Source organism: Penicillium solitum (genome assembly GCF_028829755.1).
Source record: "Penicillium solitum strain IBT 25940 chromosome Unknown utg000001l_segment0_segment0, whole genome shotgun sequence".
Lineage (NCBI taxonomy): Eukaryota > Fungi > Ascomycota > Eurotiomycetes > Eurotiales > Aspergillaceae > Penicillium > Penicillium solitum.
In genome coordinates this window covers 9,318,401-9,337,538 of record NW_027072121.1, presented here as the reverse complement: position 1 = coordinate 9,337,538, position 19,138 = coordinate 9,318,401, and the positions used below count along the sequence as shown (strand labels likewise).

General features: G+C 48.9%; 8 protein-coding genes across 8 annotated transcripts; 5 read left to right on the top strand and 3 right to left on the bottom strand.

The window, feature by feature from the left end:
• Positions 1-865: 865 nt before the first annotated feature.
• Positions 866-2,458, top strand: cbhB (putative 1,4-beta-D-glucan-cellobiohydrolyase; the record flags this gene model as incomplete). Its single annotated transcript, XM_040959983.1, has 1 exon — positions 866-2,458. One exon carries the CDS (start codon positions 866-868, stop codon positions 2,456-2,458), a length of 1,593 nt encoding a protein of 530 aa, XP_040809561.1.
• Positions 2,459-3,804: 1,346 nt separating this feature from the next.
• On the top strand, positions 3,805-5,412 carry egl2 (putative endoglucanase; the record flags this gene model as incomplete). Its single annotated transcript, XM_040960019.2, has 6 exons — positions 3,805-3,857; positions 3,991-4,088; positions 4,143-4,354; positions 4,418-4,482; positions 4,535-4,632; positions 4,679-5,412. The coding sequence occupies 6 exons, from the start codon at positions 3,805-3,807 to the stop codon at positions 5,410-5,412; spliced, it is 1,260 nt and encodes a 419-aa protein (XP_040809566.2).
• Positions 5,413-5,661: 249 nt separating this feature from the next.
• Positions 5,662-6,276, bottom strand: N7455_003606 (carboxymuconolactone decarboxylase family protein; the record flags this gene model as incomplete). Its single annotated transcript, XM_040959967.1, has 1 exon — positions 5,662-6,276. The coding sequence occupies one exon, from the start codon at positions 6,274-6,276 to the stop codon at positions 5,662-5,664; it is 615 nt and encodes a 204-aa protein (XP_040809553.1).
• A 795-nt stretch (positions 6,277-7,071) lies between these two features.
• N7455_003605 (lactonase family protein) lies at positions 7,072-8,459 on the top strand. Its single transcript, XM_040960017.2, has 3 exons — positions 7,072-7,398; positions 7,464-7,937; positions 8,005-8,459. The coding sequence occupies exons 1-3, from the start codon at positions 7,074-7,076 to the stop codon at positions 8,358-8,360; spliced, it is 1,155 nt and encodes a 384-aa protein (XP_040809530.2). The 5' UTR covers positions 7,072-7,073; the 3' UTR covers positions 8,361-8,459.
• A 157-nt stretch (positions 8,460-8,616) lies between these two features.
• N7455_003604 (putative alpha/beta hydrolase) lies at positions 8,617-10,278 on the top strand (the record flags this gene model as incomplete). The annotated part of the gene is made up of 1 exon (XM_040959971.1): positions 8,617-10,278. The coding sequence occupies one exon, from the start codon at positions 8,617-8,619 to the stop codon at positions 10,276-10,278; it is 1,662 nt and encodes a 553-aa protein (XP_040809599.1).
• Positions 10,279-10,687: 409 nt separating this feature from the next.
• On the top strand, positions 10,688-14,392 carry N7455_003603 (uncharacterized protein; the record flags this gene model as incomplete). Its single annotated transcript, XM_065604528.1, has 9 exons — positions 10,688-10,841; positions 10,892-11,279; positions 11,341-11,672; positions 11,733-12,018; positions 12,363-12,891; positions 12,947-13,831; positions 13,889-14,063; positions 14,123-14,239; positions 14,298-14,392. The coding sequence occupies 9 exons, from the start codon at positions 10,688-10,690 to the stop codon at positions 14,390-14,392; spliced, it is 2,961 nt and encodes a 986-aa protein (XP_065463019.1).
• Positions 14,393-14,701: 309 nt separating this feature from the next.
• Positions 14,702-16,784, bottom strand: N7455_003602 (Zn(II)2Cys6 transcription factor domain-containing protein; the record flags this gene model as incomplete). Its single annotated transcript, XM_065604527.1, has 6 exons — positions 14,702-15,142; positions 15,199-15,508; positions 15,566-15,738; positions 15,789-16,050; positions 16,127-16,553; positions 16,613-16,784. The coding sequence occupies 6 exons, from the start codon at positions 16,782-16,784 to the stop codon at positions 14,702-14,704; spliced, it is 1,785 nt and encodes a 594-aa protein (XP_065463018.1).
• Positions 16,785-16,881: 97 nt separating this feature from the next.
• N7455_003601 (M20 family metallopeptidase) lies at positions 16,882-18,443 on the bottom strand (the record flags this gene model as incomplete). Its single annotated transcript, XM_065604526.1, has 5 exons — positions 16,882-17,117; positions 17,178-17,305; positions 17,386-17,689; positions 17,747-17,835; positions 17,899-18,443. The coding sequence occupies 5 exons, from the start codon at positions 18,441-18,443 to the stop codon at positions 16,882-16,884; spliced, it is 1,302 nt and encodes a 433-aa protein (XP_065463017.1).
• Between the last annotated feature and the right edge of the window lie 695 nt (positions 18,444-19,138).

Genomic DNA, 19,138 nt, shown 5'->3' with positions numbered 1-19,138 from the left:
AAAAAATATATCACTTCGATAGTCACACATAACAAGTCGCCGGATTTCATTTTCTTACTGTTTCTCTGGCGCCAGCCACTTAGCATCACAATTATGCATCAATCTCACCTGTCATGAGACTACTGCTTTGGTGAACAGGCCTGTGCTCGGCATTGGTTCCTTAATCCTCGTGATTAAACTAAATTACCTTCACTACGCTAATGCAAGCCCATTGAACTCCTACGAGCCAATGCGCGCAGCCCACGCAAATTACCGACAATGGGAGGGGGGGGCAAAGCCTGTCCGTCTAGATCCTGCAGAATCCGGGGAAGTGACCACCCTGTCACGGATTTGAGGTATTTTCCCAATCCGGGTATGCTAACAAGTTTCGTCTTCTCCAAATCGGGCGCCGTGGACAACATGGCGTTGTCCCTGTCTAATTTAGAGGCTGGCCATTTAGCCGCTTATGGCTTTCAATTCAATCTAGTTGTGTTGCCGGGCCCTAGTTGGGCGTGCCGAATAAATTTACCTCTTACCAAGCGATGGGATGTTCTCAACCATCTCGGTGACACCAAGACCCAAGGTGCCTCCTCCACAAAATGACTTGAACTACTTATGAGGCCCGTCGCGGGGTCTGGGGAACACCCTCCGTGTCGCCGGAGTGTTTCTCGTCCTTCCCCATTGGGAAACATGACAGATCATCCTCATGCGGTCATACGGAGCGTAGAGCCGTGACATGAAGCTTGATATGGATTCTCTGATAACCCTCTCTAGTTCATACTGAAATATAAAAGAAACTCTGTATCCGTCTCAGTCTCAAGATTCCTCATCTCAATCCACGCAGTAATTTCAGACATCAACTCGGTGTACATCGACACTAGAAATCATGGCCTCCACTCTCTCCTTCAACATCTACAAAAATGCCCTGCTGTTGGCCGCCTTTCTCGGCGTTGCACAGGCGCAGCAAGTGGGCACAAACACTGCTGAAGTTCATCCGTCCTTGACCTGGCAAAAGTGCACCACTGGAGGCAGCTGCACTTCGCAAAACGGCAAGGTTGTCGTCGATGCCAACTGGCGTTGGGTTCACAAAACTGGCGGCTCCACCAATTGTTACACTGGCAATGAATGGGATACCACTATCTGCCCGGATGATGTTACTTGTGCCACCAATTGCGCCCTAGAAGGTGCTGATTACTCGGGCACTTATGGCGTTACCGCCAGCGGCAGCTCTTTGCGGCTGAACTTCGTCACCCAGGCATATCAGAAGAACATCGGCTCACGTCTCTACCTGATGGCGGATGACAGCAAATACGAAAAGTTCCAGTTACTCAATCAGGAGTTCACCTTCGATGTCGATGTCTCGAACCTTCCCTGCGGCTTGAACGGTGCGTTGTACTTCGTTTCCATGGACGAAGATGGTGGCATGGCACGATACCCTGCCAACAAAGCCGGTGCTAAGTATGGTACCGGTTACTGTGATGCGCAATGTCCGCGTGACCTCAAGTTCATCAACGGCCAGGCCAACGTGGAAGGGTGGGAGCCGTCTTCCAACGATGTCAACGCTGGTACTGGCAATTATGGCTCGTGCTGTGCTGAGATGGATATTTGGGAGGCCAACTCAATCTCCACTGCAGTCACGCCTCACCCTTGCGATGACCCAGCCCAGACTAGATGTAAGGGAGATGCCTGTGGCGGCACATACAGCAGTGACCGCTATAGTGGTACTTGTGACCCTGATGGATGTGATTTCAACCCGTATCGTATGGGCAACCAATCTTTCTATGGCCCGAGCAAGATCGTCGATACCAAGTCCCCTTTCACTGTGGTGACTCAGTTTATCACAAGTGACGGTACATCCACCGGCACGCTCTCGGAAATCAAGCGATTCTATGTGCAGAATGGAAAGGTTATTCCCCAGTCTGTATCTACCATCAGCGCTGTTACTGGCAACTCTATCACCGATTCCTTCTGCTCTGCTCAGAAGACTGCATTCGGGGACACGGACGTATTCACTCAACATGGAGGTATGGCGGGAATGGGGGCTGGTCTTGCCGATGGCATGGTTCTCGTGATGAGTCTCTGGGATGACCACGCGGCCAACATGCTGTGGCTCGACAGCACTTACCCAACCACCGCCTCTTCGACTACTCCTGGTGCTGCTCGTGGTAGCTGCGATATCTCCTCTGGTGAGCCTGCCGATGTTGAGGCTAACCATGCGAACGCCTATGTTATCTATTCAAACATCAAGGTCGGTCCTCTCGGTTCGACTTTCAGCTCGTCCGAACCAGGCTCCGGTACTACCACCACTTCCAAAGCAACCACTTCCACAACAACCACTTCCATAACTACCACGACTGGATCAAATACCGGCGCTGCTCACTATGCGCAGTGTGGTGGGAATAACTGGACTGGCGCAACCACCTGTGCCAGCCCGTACACCTGCCAGAAGCAGACTGATTACTACTCTCAGTGCCTTTAGGCAATAGGCAACCCTAAGAGTCTAGTGGTGGGAAGTGGAGAATGGTGAATGGGAGACGATTGGATCAATTTGTCACGCTCTCTCTCAGATTGATTATTTTTGACTTTACTGTTGGAATTTAGTTTTAATTTGCCTTTAAATTGAAATCTGTGATTTCTTCATCTTATTTCCTATTGTACAATCTTAATCCTATTTCCTAATTTTTTCTTCTAAAATGTCCTCTCTTTTGTCCGTTCAATATCCACAGGCCGCCTGGGATATAACCGTAACATTCCCATATATTGCTTTCTGGTTATCTTTTTTTTTTTTCAAGATACGTAGTATCAGTTTTAAAATAAACTCTGTCACGAAATTGAACTTCCACTGGGCATTATTGGAAATGGAGATCATTTATCCGGCTCCCTTGGATAGCGTTGCAAGACCCCAGTCAGAGTCAGCACTAGTGTCAGAATCAGAACCATTAAGCCGATAGCTCCTGCATGGCATACCCCGCATTTCTAGACCCAGCTGATGCATATGGCGCTACCCTGTTTATCTTGAAGAAGTCATGCAGAAGCCGGAGGATGCTCCGACTAGTCAAAGCCACCTTGATTTCGCTTGTACATTGGGCGCCTCCCCTGGTTCCTTAAGTGCATAACGCTAAATGATATAGACTGTTGATTTGATGCAAAAGTTGGTGCACATCGGATGATTTCGTGGGGAACTCGCATTTGCCGGGCCTGTAAGCCATTGCTATTATTCTGTGAAGAAAACAGAGATGTCGTCCATGTACAAACGAAATGGTAACTAGCAATTGATTAAGCGTGCTGATCATTGGGGATTTCATGCGAACTCCTCTTAATGCTGTTGTTCATTCCCTATTTAGTAGCTAGTTTCTATATACTCCGTATGCACAATTCTTATATGAACTAGCACGCAAGTTCCCCAGTAGATAGGCCGGACGGGCGGCCGAGTGATTTTTTATATTGGTCGGATCAATTACATTACCCTAGTTCCCTGTTGAACTTCCAAGTCCGTCCGGTTTGTCGGATGAAAGGCAGGAAATGATCTTGAGCAGTCTGATAAGCGTCGGGTTCTTGGCAATAGGTGCTTCCTGTTAGTAACAGAATCTCACATGTTCTTTTATTGTGGATTGATAGCCCTTCATTCTCCAAGTTCTAAGGCGCCTCTGGTGGCGTCCTCCTTCCTTCCCACGTAATCTCATCTCCGAGGTTCCAGCCACCAAGGGATTGTGATGCCGTGCCGAATCTGGACTACTTTTTCTCACATCTTGGCCATATATTCTTCAAAAATTATTCTAGTTCGGGTGGCGGTCCATAAAAAGAAACCGAATCGAGGACTTGAAGATGCTCCCCACAGACCTCTCCGTCAAAGAAAAGCTTCGCGGTTTCACTCCTAGGTAAGGAGCCATTTGCGATCAGGGGGTTTAGTCCTTGCCATGATTGTCCCTTGTAACTTGATATAAATTCTATGGTGACCCTCGATACATCTACATTCCGTATTACCGTTCAGAACGTCTAAAACCTACCCAGGATGCGGTATAACTGTTTGCTTACCATAGCTGGTGCCACAGGCCTAGTGCTGGCGGCACCAAGTCCATCCCTATCTAAAAGGGTATCTTCTTTTGTTTGTATGAAATGTAACAATCGTGGTGCGACCAAACATCTGACCAGGCCGTGGATAGGGTTCGGCGCAAACGAAGCTGGCGCAGAGTTTGGGAGTGGGAACATTCCAGGAGATCTAGGCACCGATTATATCTGGCCATCTACCTCAACCATTCACACTCTACGAAGTGAAGGGATGAATATATTCCGCATTCCCTTCGCTATGGAGCGGTTGATCCCGGGAAGTTTGACGTCGAATGCGGATGCGACCTACCTAGCTTCGTTGAAAAGTGTATGTATTTATAATTTATAGCCGTCCCTGGATGAGACAATTTTGACACCAATTTTGCAACAGACTGTCAACTATATCACATCCAACGGTGGATATGCTGTAGTTGATCCTCACAACTTTGGGCGATAGTAAGTTCTCGGCTTGCACTTGTGGGGAATTCATCTGACCATATATACATAGTTATGGCAATATAATCACCTCTACTGGTGACTTTGCTGCCTTTTGGACAACTCTCGCATCGGAATTCGCGTCGAATGACAAGGTTATCTTCGATACAAGTGAGATACACCATTCCTCAATACAAGCCATAGACTAACTTTGTAGACAACGAATTCAATTCAGAAGACCAAACCCTCGTGCTGAACTTGAACCAAGCTGCTATCAATGCTATCCGAGCTGCAGGAGCGAAATCCCAGTATATTTTCGTGGAGGGCAACTCGTGGAGTGGCGCATGGACATGGACAACTGTCAATGACAATATGAAAGCCTTGACAGATCCACAGAATTTGATCATTTATGAGATGCACCAGTACCTTGACTCTGACGGTTCGGGGACATCAGAGACCTGTGTCAGCTCAACCATTGGGCAAGAACGAGTTGTGGCTGCCACACAGTGGCTCAAGGACAATGGCAAGAAGGCTTTCTTAGGAGAATTTGCCGGGGGTGCCAATTCTGTCTGTCAAAGTGCAGTGACAGGTATGCTCGATTACCTGCAAGCGAATAGCGATGTCTGGCTTGGCGCGTCCTGGTGGTCCGCTGGACCATGGTGGGGAGACTACATGTACAGCTTCGAGCCTCCTTTTGGTGTAGGCTACACTTACTACATGAGCCTTCTGAAGAATTATTTCCCCGGCTCAAATGGCTCAGGTGGAACAACCACCGCAGGCACTACCACCACTTCCACAACAACCACTACTACAGCTACCACAACTGGATCAAGTACCACCGGTGCAGCTCACTATGCCCAATGTGGTGGAAAGAACTGGACTGGGTCAGCCACCTGTGCCAGCCCTTATACTTGCCAAAAGCAAAGTGACTACTACTCCCAGTGCCTGTAGGCGAAACAGTGGGGCATGGGAAGATATAGGTATCAACGGTAGCTTAGTGGGTGTCTTGTATTGCTCATGAGATCAAATTTTTGATTCATCATTTATTCATTATTCAAATTTTCCCCTATTTACGGACTTGTAGATCTGGGTGGCTCTGACTTCAATGTTGTGCCAATCGTTCGTCAAGAGTCTCCTCGTGTTTTCGTTCCTCGTAGCGAACTTTTCACTTAGGTGTTATCTGCCGTATGAACTCGTTTGCTATTGCAGAGTAGCGACCAACTCCTCCACACTCTTCATCTCGCGAGCATTGTTCTCACCGACATCTAGCGCAACCAAGAACCGACTGACACAGTTATACCCGGCGATGCCGGTGGTGAGCTCCACGATATCGCGGTCATCGTACCCGACCGTCTTTAATTCAGCAAAAACATCATCTTGAACTCTGATAGTGCGAGTCATTTGGTCGGTATAGCGTAGAACTGCGCGCTGCTGCGCGGTGAGTGCGCTCTTCTCAAGCTCGGCAACATCTCCCTCGGTGGTGCAAGGCAGTGTAAAAGCGGCCTGCAATTGATCGGGCTTGATTCCACCTTTCAGAGCCAGTGGAGCATGAGCATTCCATTCGTAAACAGCGTTGTTGAGTACGGCAACACGGCAGACTGCCAACTCCATGACACCAGAGTCAACTAGAGTGCGCGACCGAATAGCTCCGATGAAGGAGTTCCAACCATCAGCGACAGGTGGACTATGGAGGAGAGACAAATCAAGCGGGATCAAAGGGCGGGGGTTTCTACGCTCCGCGATGCGGGCATAGATGTCGGCGGTGTCGGGGGGTGCATCGATAGGTGGGGTGGAAGGGGCGTAGGGCAGACGCATGGTGCGTGTATGATTGATTCCGATTGATTTGAAGGTATCTTTGAGGGTGGTGAGTCTACGTTGAAGCACGTACATTAGAAGTCCGGGGTCTCCAAGTATTATGGTTTCTTCAAGCGTCAAGGGATATCGTTGATGCCGAGGGGTGGGAAATATCTTACCCGCCCATGTGGGGGAGTGTTTCTCCGGCATCTTCCTGATCCCCCTGATCCCCATAAACCGGTATAGAAGCAAGCCAAATAGGTATGTAACCAGTATATGATACCTAGGTAACCATATCAACTATCTATAATATCTATAATATCTACCAGAGTATAGGTTTAATTATTGGTGCATAGATGCATAGACAAATATATATATTCAGAACGCCAGCTAAACCAACAGCTTGAATGTTGGAATGTACCATATTGATACGCAATAGTAATAGACCAAGTTGAGTTCATATTCTCGATGCGAGTAAGCCTTAACATAGGATAACCTCAAACTCAAGCAAATTGTGAAGTTAGTACCTACATACATATATGGACGCTACCCCGGATTACGGTAGAAGGCACTTGGAGCTTTAAAGATGTAGCAGTAAAGCCACCACAGAACTGATTATATATACTCCGTATATATTTTCAAATTATGTTCATATCTAATTGAAATCATACTCGATTCCATTGAATGACTTAGGAGTGGTCATCCATCCCAAAATCGGCATTGGAGTAAAACACACTCCCGCGGGGTGCCGCCCCTGGATGCCGACATCATCCCCGCAATGACATTGAACTTTCACTCTATTCATGTTTCGACTATACATGATCCGTTCTGTTTTCTCACGGGCATCTGCCTCAACACCTCGGTCATTTTCTCACTCCTCAATCGCCAAGATGAAGCATCATTTGATGGTCGGTACCTGGACCGCCCCCGGGCGCATCTATACGGTGCAATTCGATGATGATGCCCTCACGCTAGAATTAGTAAAAAAGACCGAGATCCCAGAAGCGGAGCCCATCTCATGGATGACCTTCTCCCACGATAAGAAGGCGATATATGGCGCAGCTATGAAGAAGTGGAACAGTTTCGCCGTCAATAGTCCGACAGAGATCGTTCACCAAGTGTCGCACCCGGTTGCTGGTCACCGTATGTTCCCCAGGAGTCAATGAGATACAGATCCAATTTCTCCCCTCGCTAACCATTCGCGCTAGCTCTGGCTCCCAGCAGCGAGACCAACACTCGTGCTATTTTCGTGCTTGCCGCCCACAAGCCTCCCTACAATGTTTACGGCAACCCTTTCTACAACCACGCCGGTTACGGCAACGTGTATTCTGTGAAGCCCGATGGAGGTCTGGATAAAAATATCCAGAACTATGAATATGTCCCCAACACTGGTATCCACGGCATGGTGTTCGATCCCACAGAGACCTACTTGTACTCCGCCGATCTCACGGCCAACAAGATTTGGACGCACATCAAGGATCCCAAGACGGGTGAATTGACACTGGTCGATTGCCTCGAGGCTCCTGATGCTGGCGACCATCCCCGCTGGGTCGAGATGCACCCAAGTGGCAAGTACCTATACGCGCTGATGGAGGCGGGCAATAGACTGGCAGTCTACGTGATCGATGAGCGCACCCATAAGCCAGTATTCACCCACATCACGTACCCATTACTTCCTTCCGGTGAGTTTCATGGCTCCTGGAACATATGCGACCGAGGGCAATGGCAACTAACAACTAATCTTGGTAGGGCTTCCCCCACGCAACAAGTACCGCGGAGATGTCACCTTTTGCACCAAGGGCGGAGAATACCTTTTCGCCACTACCCGGTCAAACCATTTTGATGTGACCGGCTACATCACTGCGTTCAAGCTCGGCTCGCATGGCGAGATTGAACGCCAGCTCTTTATCAACCCCACCTCGACCAGTGGTGGTCATTCAAACGCCGTCAGCCCCTGTGACTTCAGTGATGAGTGGCTCGCACTGTGCGATGACCAACTCGGATTTGTTGAGATGTACCGCTGGCGCGACGAGAAGCTGGCACGCGTTGCGCGTGTGGATATCCCCGAGCAAGGATTTGGGATGAATGCCATCTGGTATGATTGAACGAGTAAATTAGAGTAAATTAGAGTAAATGCAATGTACAGCAAATACAGTATATACAATATGATTGGTAGAGTATAGTTAAGAAACGGAAATATCATCGGCAGTCAACTTCGGGTTCTGCTTTCACCCGGATGAGGGGCAATTGTTAGAGTGCCGACTTCTCATGTCTTTCTAATCTCAGGTTTTTTTTTTTTTTTTGGCTTTTGTTCTCATCTTTAATCTTCCAAGTTGAACTTTTATCCCTTACGTCCTCATTATGCCTACTCCCGGTCTTCTCTACGTGACAATGCAGCCCAAGGGCTCGCTGCCAGACACCCAGTTCCACGACTGGTACAACACTGAACATGGACCTCTGCGTCTGCGATTGCCCTTTGTCACTAATGGCTTCCGCTTCCGTGCCACCGATGGAGAGAAGCCTGAATATGTGGCATTGTACGATATTACCGATATGGACGAGTTGACCCGCGAGACCTATTTGGATCTAAGAACCGACCTAATAAAAACCGAACGGGAGAAGAAGACTATGGCCCAGATCGATGTCGGTCGTTTACTATATGATCTAGTGGATGAGCGCAGCAGCCCCAACTTCCGCCCGTTGGAAGATCAAGCCGATACAGATGCCGAGACCCGGGGTAGCGTCCTCATCGCCGTCCGGGTTGCCACTCACCCCGACCCCGCCAAACAAGCTGACCTGGAAAAATGGTACCGCGAAGAACATTTTGAGATGCTCTCCCGTGTTCCTGGATGGCGCCGGAGTCGCCGTTTTGTCACTGCGGCGATCGATTCCGCCGCCCCGCGCGAATCGCTGGCTCTCCACGAGTATGCTCCCGTCAATGGCCTTGGCGGCGATGCACACAAGGCCGCCATGAATACCCCATGGGGAGCGCGTCTGATGAGCGAGGTGGTCACCTCTAAGAAGCGTCGCGTATATGAGTGGTACTACACCTTCGGCCCTGCTCCCCGTGAGCTCACTTCCCTGGCGGCCTCGGATGTGGCGGGTCCCTGGAACTCCAATGATGGACGTACTCGCACATTTCCCTCGGCCGCCCGGCCAGCTGTCGAGTCATTTATTACTACTTCTGATGGTGTTGACATCCCCTATCGTTTGGAGGGTAGCACCGACCCCTACGCGCCTGTTGTCGTTCTAAGCAATTCCATTCTAGTCAACTGGAACATCTGGGATCGTTTTGTTGACGCCTTCTTTGCTCATCAACAGAACCAGCGCTACCGTGTTGTGCGCTATTTGACTAGAGGCCGATGCTCGCAGAGTGGTGAGCAGCCCGTCAACATCGATTTGTTGGCCTCTGATCTGGCGACGTTGCTGGAGGCTCTGCGTGTGCCCCCCAAGGCGGCTCGTTTGATTGGTGTCAGCCTGGGTGGTGTGACCGTTTTGAACACTGCTCTCCTTCATCCGGAACGCGTCGGAGCCTTCATCGCATGCGACACCAACTCTTCCGCCCCCGAATCAAACCGTAAGGCATGGGGTGACCGTGTCGCCATCTGTGAGAAGGAAGGCTCTACCGATCCAGACACCAAGGAGCCCATTGTCGGCGAAGAGTTGGCCGAGGTAACCACCCGTCGCTGGTTCGTGCCGGAATCATACCAAACCCAGCCCGAGGTCCTCGCGCCAGTCAAGGAGGCTGTACGCACCAACAGCTTGAAGGGGTTTGCCCATAGCGTGCAGGCCCTCTGTGCCTACGATATCCGTGAGCGCATGGCTGCTGCGACTGTGCCAGGTCTGTTCGTCGCCGGAGCAAATGACGGTGTGCTGCCACAGACAATGCAGAAAATGGCGTCGGATCTACGTGGTGGCGCCGAGCTTAAGATCATCGACCGTGCTGGCCATCTGCCCATGGTGGAGCAGCCTGTGGCATTTGCAGAAGTTGTGACCGAATTCCTCAGCAAAATTGATGGTTGATTGCATTTCTATGGTACGTCCTCGGCGTACACACATTCACCCCAGTAAGACACTTTCCGTTCGAGTGTATGGATCAAATCGTGACTTCAGATCCAGCAATGTGTATGTACGGGCATAAACGTCAGATAATCTTTTCGGTCCATTGTAATAGTAAAGTCAAAGTAATATCTTGTCTAGAGGACGAGAGACGAGAGGCTGATCGAGTGTTTGGAAGTACTGTTACGGAGTAGTGTGTAGTGTGTAGTGGGTTACTCGGAACGAAAAGGACAATTCAGACGAAGGCGGTGAAATTCACCTTGCGGGGGAAACGGTCAACTGCACTTCTTGACATGCATTTTTCTACAAGTTCTTGTTCCTCACTCTCTTTTCACTATTTCTCTGCCTACTTAATTCTTTCTTTCCATTTATCATGCCTGAGAGCAAGATTCCTCAACCGGGTCCAGCCAAGCTTAAGCGCAATGCCGGCCCTGACGAGTGGCTGGAGGCAGCGAAGGATTGCAAGTATCTATCGGAACCACATATGAAGCAGCTATGTGAAATCGTCAAGGAATATATGATGGAGGGCAAGTGTCTAGCCTGAACTCAGTTTTAACTATTCTGACTTTGTTGGCAGAATCAAATATCCAACCGGTATCGACACCTGTCACAGTCTGTGGTGACATCCACGGCCAATTCTACGATCTCTTGGAACTCTTTCGAGTTTCTGGGGGCATGCCTGATGGTACAGAACTCGATCCCCCGAAGACATCCCCTTCCGTGATTACCTCCGCCGATATCGAACCCCCCTCAAGCATTTCAGACCCTAAAATTCGCAAGAAGCTTCGCGGTCCCAACGTGAATTCCAATGACGAGGATGGAGATTCGAGTTCCCGAAGCCGATCGTCCAGCAATACATCAGCAGATCTCCAGCTTAACCGGAACTTTGTATTTCTGGGTGACTACGTGGACCGTGGATACTTCAGTCTAGAGACGTTAACGCTTTTGCTCTGTCTCAAAGCAAAGTGAGTGACACATGGGACCTCCCGGTGGACTTGACTCACCTGCTGACTTCGATATCCATAGATACCCCGATCGAGTCACATTGGTTCGTGGTAATCACGAGTCGCGCCAAATTACTCAGGTATACGGCTTCTACGAAGAATGCTTCCAAAAATATGGCAGTGCTTCAGTATGGAAGGCATGTTGCCAGGTGTTTGATTTCATGACATTAGGAGCCATTATTGATGGCAAGGTGTTGTGTGTTCACGGCGGTCTGAGCCCTGAGATTCGCACGTTGGACCAAGTCCGCGTGGTAGCCCGCGCACAGGAGATTCCCCACGAAGGTGCCTTTTGTGATCTCGTGTGGTCTGACCCAGACGATGTGGAGACATGGGCTGTCAGTCCTAGAGGAGCAGGTGAGAATCTCATTTTTCTTTTCCTTTTCCTTTTGGAGCACAGCTGACAATTTTGTTCAGGATGGTTATTCGGAGACAGAGTGGCGGATGAGTTCTGTCATGTCAATGATCTCTCGTTGATTGCACGCGCTCATCAGCTGGTCAATGAGGGCTACAAATACCACTTTAACAACCAAAATGTCGTCACCGTGTGGAGTGCGCCAAATTACTGCTACCGATGCGGGAATCTGGCCTCGGTCTGTGAAATTGGAGAGGATCTCAAACCCTCCTTCAAGCTATTTAGTGCGGTCAGCGATGACCAGCGGCATGTTCCAACTTCACGGCCAGGGCGCAGCGAGTACTTTTTGTAAGATGTGATGCGAGTTCTGCACCGGCGCTGGCGTTCGGTTTGGTATTTGGGAAGGATGAGCATTATATAATGATTTAGACCAGACTTAATGATGCATATGCCTTGTGTGTGATTTCTCACTGGATCAACCAGATAATCGAGATCTGAATAGTTTCCCACGCTCTAGATACGGGTTCGTGACATGAGAAATAACAAAGGATTGGCTGCCGAGGCTTTTCTCCATGTTGTCCCGCTCCGGAACGCATCCCGAGGTGCCTTAGATCATCCCGGATCGCATCCCGGATCGCATCCCGGATTCACCATAAAAGGTCCCGGCACGCACTGACTACATTTGATCTCAGTCTGTACACATTTGAACAAATGGAGCAAGTCGATGTTCTTATTTGCGGCAGCGGGTCTGCCGGTCTCTGCGCTGCCACCTGGCTCGCCAAGTATGGGGTGCGATGCAAGGTACTAGAACGGCGGAGTGGTCCCATGAAGATGGGTCAAGCCGACGGTGTGCAATGTCGCACAGTGGAGATTTTTGAAAGCTTTGGAATTGGGGAAGAGCTTCTTCGTGAGGCTTACCACGTTCTAGAGGTCAACTTTTGGGCCGACAATGGCACCGGCACCATCAAGCGGACAGGGCGGACGGCGGATACCCAACCAGGTCTATCACACCAACCTCACGTTATTCTGAACCAGGCACGTATCAACGGACTTCTCATCGAGCTGATGCAGAAATATAATGACCAACAAATCGACTATGGCTACAATGTGACCGATGTCAAAGTTGACAGCATCTCTGCCGAGGATCACGATGCCTATCCGGTCAAAGTCACTGCAGAAAAGGACGGAAAGATACAAATGTTTGCAGCAAAATATGCACTAGTAGGTGCTTGTTTCCTTCGAGCTTCTAGACGCTTTCTGACCCGAACCCCATTAGGCTTGTGATGGGGCACATAGTATTGTCCGTAAAGCCCTCGGGTACAAAATGATTGGAGATAGCAGCGACGCCGTCTGGGGTGTTATGGATATGGTGCCCCGAACAAATTTCCCCGACATTCGCAAGAAGTCTACAATTCGCTCAAAATCAGGAAATGTGTTGATTATTCCCCGCGAAGGCGATAGTGACAACCTGACAAGGTTCTATATTGAACTTGCCCCAGGAACCAACCCGAAGGAGGTGACTCTTGAAAATCTGCAGGCTCAAGCACAGAGCATCTTCCACCCTTATCAGGTAGACTTCGTGGAAACAGTCTGGTGGTCGGCATATGCTATCGGTCAGCGTCATGCCGATTTCTTCCACAAGGATAACCGGGTCTTCCTCGCTGGGGATGCTTGCCACACCCATTCCCCCAAAGCCGGCCAGGGTATGAATGTCAGCTTACAAGACGGCTACAACATTGGCTGGAAGCTCGGGGAGATTTTGACCGGTCTGGCCAGTCCCTCACTTCTGGAGACCTACGTCCTAGAACGTCAAAAGGTGGCTATTGATCTGATCAAGTTTGACCGTTATTTCTCCAAATTGTTTTCTTCGGGGGCCTCAACCTCTCCTGCCGAGTTCCAAGAAGGCTTCATCAAGTCTGGCAAATACACCGCAGGCTTAACAGCCAAGTATGAGGTCTCACCCATCACATCTGCATTGGAATCGACCAACCTCGCCTCTAATGTGGCCGTTGGTATGCGGCTTCCCAGTGCACAGGTCGTGAGATTCTGTGACTCTAAGCCTCTACATCTCATGAAGTCTCTCAAATCTGATGGCCGGTGGCGTATCATGGCCTTCATTGGTGACCTGACTGTACCCGAAAGCTACGCAAAGCTCAACGAGGTCTGTTTTGCCACTATAAAACTGTTGGCTGGGCCTAATCTAATGCATTATATATAGCTGGGAGAATACTTGAGCGCGGCCGACGGGCCCATCCACACATTTACCCCCAAGGACCAACACATTGACAGCCTCATCGAGATCATCTTGATCGGACATGGAAAGCGCCACAGTGTTGAGTTAGAGCAGATCCCCGAGTGCTTTTATCCAGTGTCTGGAAAAAATCAAACAAGAGGTGCAGATGTTCCAATATCCAATCTTCCCACCATATCTCTAACCTAAAGTATTTTTTAGATTTACACAAGATTTATTACGATGACGAGAGTTACAACGACGGACACGGCCATGCATACGAATATCTCGGCATTGACCCGGCACAAGGTGCTCTTATTATTGTTCGGCCAGATCAATGTAAGTCAGGACATGGTTGTGAGATAACTACATATAACTAACGCTTTCGGTCCGCTAGACGTGTCTGTCATTATAGGTCTAGGCGATTATCTTGAAATCGGCAAGTTCTTTGCTGGGTTCCTCAAACACCAAACGTACGTTGGTTACGAATAGATTTCAGAATTCGAGGACAGGGGTTGTGTTGATTGAGCAGGAGTATAAGCCCTAAGCGTTTATGCTTAGGGTTGTTGTAACTATACCAAGCAAATAACACCCAAGTTGAGCGAGCCCCGGATACGTTTCGGCCGTTGATAAAAGGTAGCCCAATCGATTCTAGCGCGTATTAGTTCCGTCTCAAGAGAAGTACAGGTGGATGGGGCCTTAGGAAGGTGAAGGGGACGTGGCCCGAGAAACAAAAGCAGATTGACACATATATGAGTTAGGATATAAGATATTATTTATGGTAGATGTACAACAAGGGCTTCACTGCGCATGAAAACGCTTTAGTAAAAGTTCGGCCAGGTTGACATATCGTCCCTGGCTCACGTCTTGTCGGGACAGGATGTGCTCGGCGACATCATGCGCCCAAACAAACTCGGAATGAAAGTCACGCAGTTCCCATAGACGCTGACGCAGCCATCTTTGATGTGTTATATCATTGGTTTCAATCACTGCCATCAACAGCGGCAAGTGTAAACGCCTAAGGAGCTTCGGATCAGACCAAAATTGTTTTTGACAAATGTCAATGATTCCTGCTGTGGCTTGTTGGTGAATGGTTAGGGGCAAAGCATCGACGCAGAGAAGCCGGCGGTGGAGGAGAACCTGGCCGTAAAAGGTAGAAACGGCCATGTATATGGTATTGAGCGTACGTCGAGCGGAAACACTACCGGCAAATCTCGCGGTGATGAAAAGATCGGAGAATTTCTAATTCACAGTCAGTTGAACTCCCCCCAAGGATCTGGAATGTTATCTATACTGACTTCTCTGATGTTAAGGATCTCCCGGAAAAGGGGTTCTGCGGACTCGGCGGTACCAGCCGCGGATTCGATGAGGACCTTCCAAGTTCGATGGCGTAGACAGAATCCCGCATGCAACAGCTCTAGAGCTCTATAGTTTTCGATGTCGTCCAGAACTTCCTCGTCGGGATACTGGTCGCCCCAAAAGCATCGTCCCCAGAGACGAGCACAGCGATGAAGATGGTCCGGTTGTAAAGCGGGATTCCCTGACTGAGCCACATAGTCGTTAAGTGACTCCGTAAGACCAATGGGACGGCAGCTAGCATCGATATATCTGTTTGTTTGTTAGTGGTGGTAATTCGTACGACTGCTAGGAAAACAAAATACTCACAGAATCCACAACAAAAACTGCTCCGGAATGAACGAGACCTTGGCCATGGTCACGGTGCCACTGGCCAATGTATTGGATCCGGGAGGGGCGAAAATATCATTCACATCTTTGATGCGGAATAGTTGCGGATGCGTTTCCAGAAGTGAGCGTACGCCCTGCAGGTGGAGTTGAAGCTGTAGCCCGTTAGCCGATTGATAATTGAGTAGCATGACAGCATTCTTACATGGCGCACTGAGTGTCCAAACTGCCACTCCCAAGCTATCATCAAAAAAACAGTGGCAAAAACTGTCTCGACATCATCCAAGGAAACCTGGCGCGGCGTCTCGAGCAATTGCCTAAATTCTTTGACCGCTTGGCTATAATGATACCGGCCATGATCCTGAGAGCGCACTATCAGCCCATTACGATGCATATCACATGCGCTTAGCGCTAGTATCATCCGCATAATAACTCTATTGGATGCAGCTGGCCCTTCGTAAAGATGGCTAATTTATTTTTCGGGTGTCCAATTAGCTAGGCTCTCAGTAAACAGCAAGCTCATTTCACACATGAAAGTCTTACCATAAACTGCTCCACTTCCATCTCTTCATGTAGTAATATACGAGTGAGGAAGAAGGGAAGTACTGGAAGTATTGCTGATCAAGAGACGTGAGTGTCAACGAATTGGCGCACGCGACATTGACGTTCAAGGAAGGGTATATGGGGGTCGGTATCGGTGCCGGATTGAATATGTCAAAGGAAAGAGCGTCGGATTCCCAAGAGACCGGTGAGAGACTTGTAAAAAGGGCATCTGATTGAAACCCGGCAAAGTCCTCGGTTTTAGGCTGTTCGGAGGTTCCCGGTGCAGGTTCAAGATGTCGGATTTGCGTGCTTCGCCCACGCTTCACTGGGACACCCCATTCGCAATTGAGGCGGAGGGATGAACATCTTGCGCAAACTGGTTTCTCTTCACCGCACTTGACCTTGCGACGGCGACAGGTACTACAACCTACCGAGAAGTGGGTTAGTCGGCCAGGTGGAAAAGAATGTAAAAAGTAATCATCCTACCACTCTTGGAACGTGGTCCATTACGTCCAAAACCCTGCATGGACGTGAACCAGCAGGGATCAACCTGCAGACATGAGCGGAAAGATCGAAGAGAGCGCGGATTGATTCCTGTCGAAGGTGCCGGGGTAATGCCGAAGCCGATAAGATAACGCGGGGAAGGCTGAGTCATCATGACGTTGGAGGTTTTCCTCGGAAAAGCAAAATAGATTTTTATACTCCGTACAGTTCGATAAGCAGATGTATATACTATCTTTCCACCCAACATACATTTAATCTTTCCGTGCAATCTCTTCTCTCCATTGACGCCGCGCCAAATCATACATATCGTTCTCCACAATCATATCCCAGCCAGTCAACGCCAAAGACTTCCCAACAATTAATGCCTCAGCATGAGCTTCATCTGTTCCAGCTGCAGCTGCAAACGTCGGGTGATGTGGAAATGAAGTTGTAGGAGCGGGAATCGCAAACATTGTATGAAGCGTTGGGGTTTCGTAGCTAACATTTCCTATTATTGAAGTGCATGGGTTAGTTCTGTCAGTCGAAACGTATATTATCTACCACGTACCAATATCTGACGATCCTGTTAAGACCTTGTCATGGCGCTTGAGAACATTGCGACTATACCGTCCCATGTGGATATGGTAGCGCTCACAGAGAGTGCCATTCAATCGAACATCGGTATAGAGCTCATCCCTTGAAGCAAACACATTAGTAGCTCATTTTCTTCAAGCCATATAGGCAGGTGGGCTGGTGACCATAAATGGATTACATACTCATCAATCTTGACTTGACATCCAGTGGCCAAAGCACCAGCCTCAATACAATTGCGCAATTTGCTGACAAGGACATTCAATCCCTTCAAGGTAGGGCTGCGCACCTGCCAGAAAGCTTTCGTATAATCTGGGATTACGTTGGCTACCTTGGGTGTATCCAAGAAAGCACAATGAACCCGCTGATCCGGAAGAAGCTGCTGTCGAAGAACCGCAACGTTGTTATAAGATGAGACCAGGGCATCAAGCGCGTTGATCCCTTCCCACGGGTTTCCACCGGCGTGAGCATTCCTACCAGTGAATTCGCCTATATTGAATTATGTTGATCAGCATGGAATAGGAGAACTTATATTAAGCGACTCACAGTGGATATTCTTGCGCGCATTCATTAGCGTTCCAGCTATGCCATCGGATGGCTCTTGGTCGGGATAAATCTTTTTGGGTCCAGGATGACTTCAAACTAGGTCAGCGGGAACCTTTCATTTCATATGTGAGGGTGCGAGATCCAAATCTTACGCCATTAGAGAGATATCCACGTTTTTGTAGGCGCCAGCATCAATCAATTTGGCCTTCCCGCCTCCATTTTCCTCAGCCGGCGTGCCTAATAGCTGGGCTCTACCGGGGACATTAAATTTCCTGATGGCAAACGACAGCGCAAGGAATGCAGCGATACTGCTTGTCGCTATTAGATTGTGACCACAGGCATGCCCAATTCCAGGTAATGCGTCATATTCGGCGTTGAAATTGATCAATCGCCCACCAGTTCCGGTCACAACCTCAAAGGATGTATCAAGCCCATAGGCGTGGCGAGTAACGGCAAAGCCTTGTCCTTCGAGGAAGTCACAAATTGTATCGTGGGCGCGGTGCTCCTGGTAGGCAAGCTCGGGGTTTGACCAGATCTGATAATCGCCACCAAACTTGTTAGCCTTGTAGATAAAATAATCTAACCAGGAACATGGATATACCTGATGGTTCAATTCCCGCAACTCCTGCTGTAGTGCCTCAAGTGCGGCATCTGTACAGGTCTTCACTTCCTCGATATTGATGGCTGTAAGAGTCATACTGTTTTAACTGTCTTTCTCAGTTCTACACGTGTTAAAGTGGAATAATCCTTGCCGAAAGAAACGCTAGGATCGTACCTATTTAAATATGAACAACTTCCAAAGGCGAAACCGGATTGGCGCTTGTAGTACGTATCTGCGTGGCGTTTGCCGATGACAGAGTAAGAGGGGAAGGCGACGCGAAAATCTATGCCGAACTTTATCCTATCGCCAGTATGATTACTTAGAGATAAGTCCCTTTCAATGTGACAATAGAGGTGGAGTCATGAAATCACTGTTATCATCCATATTGGCGAGCTTGGCGAGAACCGTCGGCAATCTCCACGGATCAGTAAATCTGGGGTATGTATGTATCTTCTATTGTAACTTTAGCATGGCTTAGCCTTGTGTAAACACTTACTGAAGTTTCCCACCAAACCCTTGCGGTCGTGCCTGGGATTTTAGGGCTCGTTCTATTTTCTAGTTTTCTTCTTTCACCGTTTGTAATCCATCCTAGCAAAGACCATGCGTGATTTACATTTCTCCCCTTTACTGGGGTCTGTAGAGAAAGTGGGTTGCCGATGGGCATTATCATCCAATTTGCCGACGTGCAATATGATTCGCTAGACTGCCGATATTGTAATCCCAATATTCTGCTCCTCTCGAAGTCTATACAAACGGTAGCAGCTGACTACAATCAAAAGATAACATGGACC

What these genes read in the sequence shown, in the direction of transcription:
- N7455_003605 (XM_040960017.2), top strand. Translation starts at nt 7,074, where the DNA reads ATGATCCGTTCTGTTTTCTCACGGGCATCTGCCTCAACACCTCGGTCA. An exon ending in GCACCCGGTTGCTGGTCACC is followed by an intron (nt 7,399 to 7,463) that starts GTATGTTCCCCA and finishes CATTCGCGCTAG; the next exon opens with CTCTGGCTCCCAGCAGCGAG. An exon ending in GTACCCATTACTTCCTTCCG is followed by an intron (nt 7,938 to 8,004) that starts GTGAGTTTCATG and finishes TAATCTTGGTAG; the next exon opens with GGCTTCCCCCACGCAACAAG.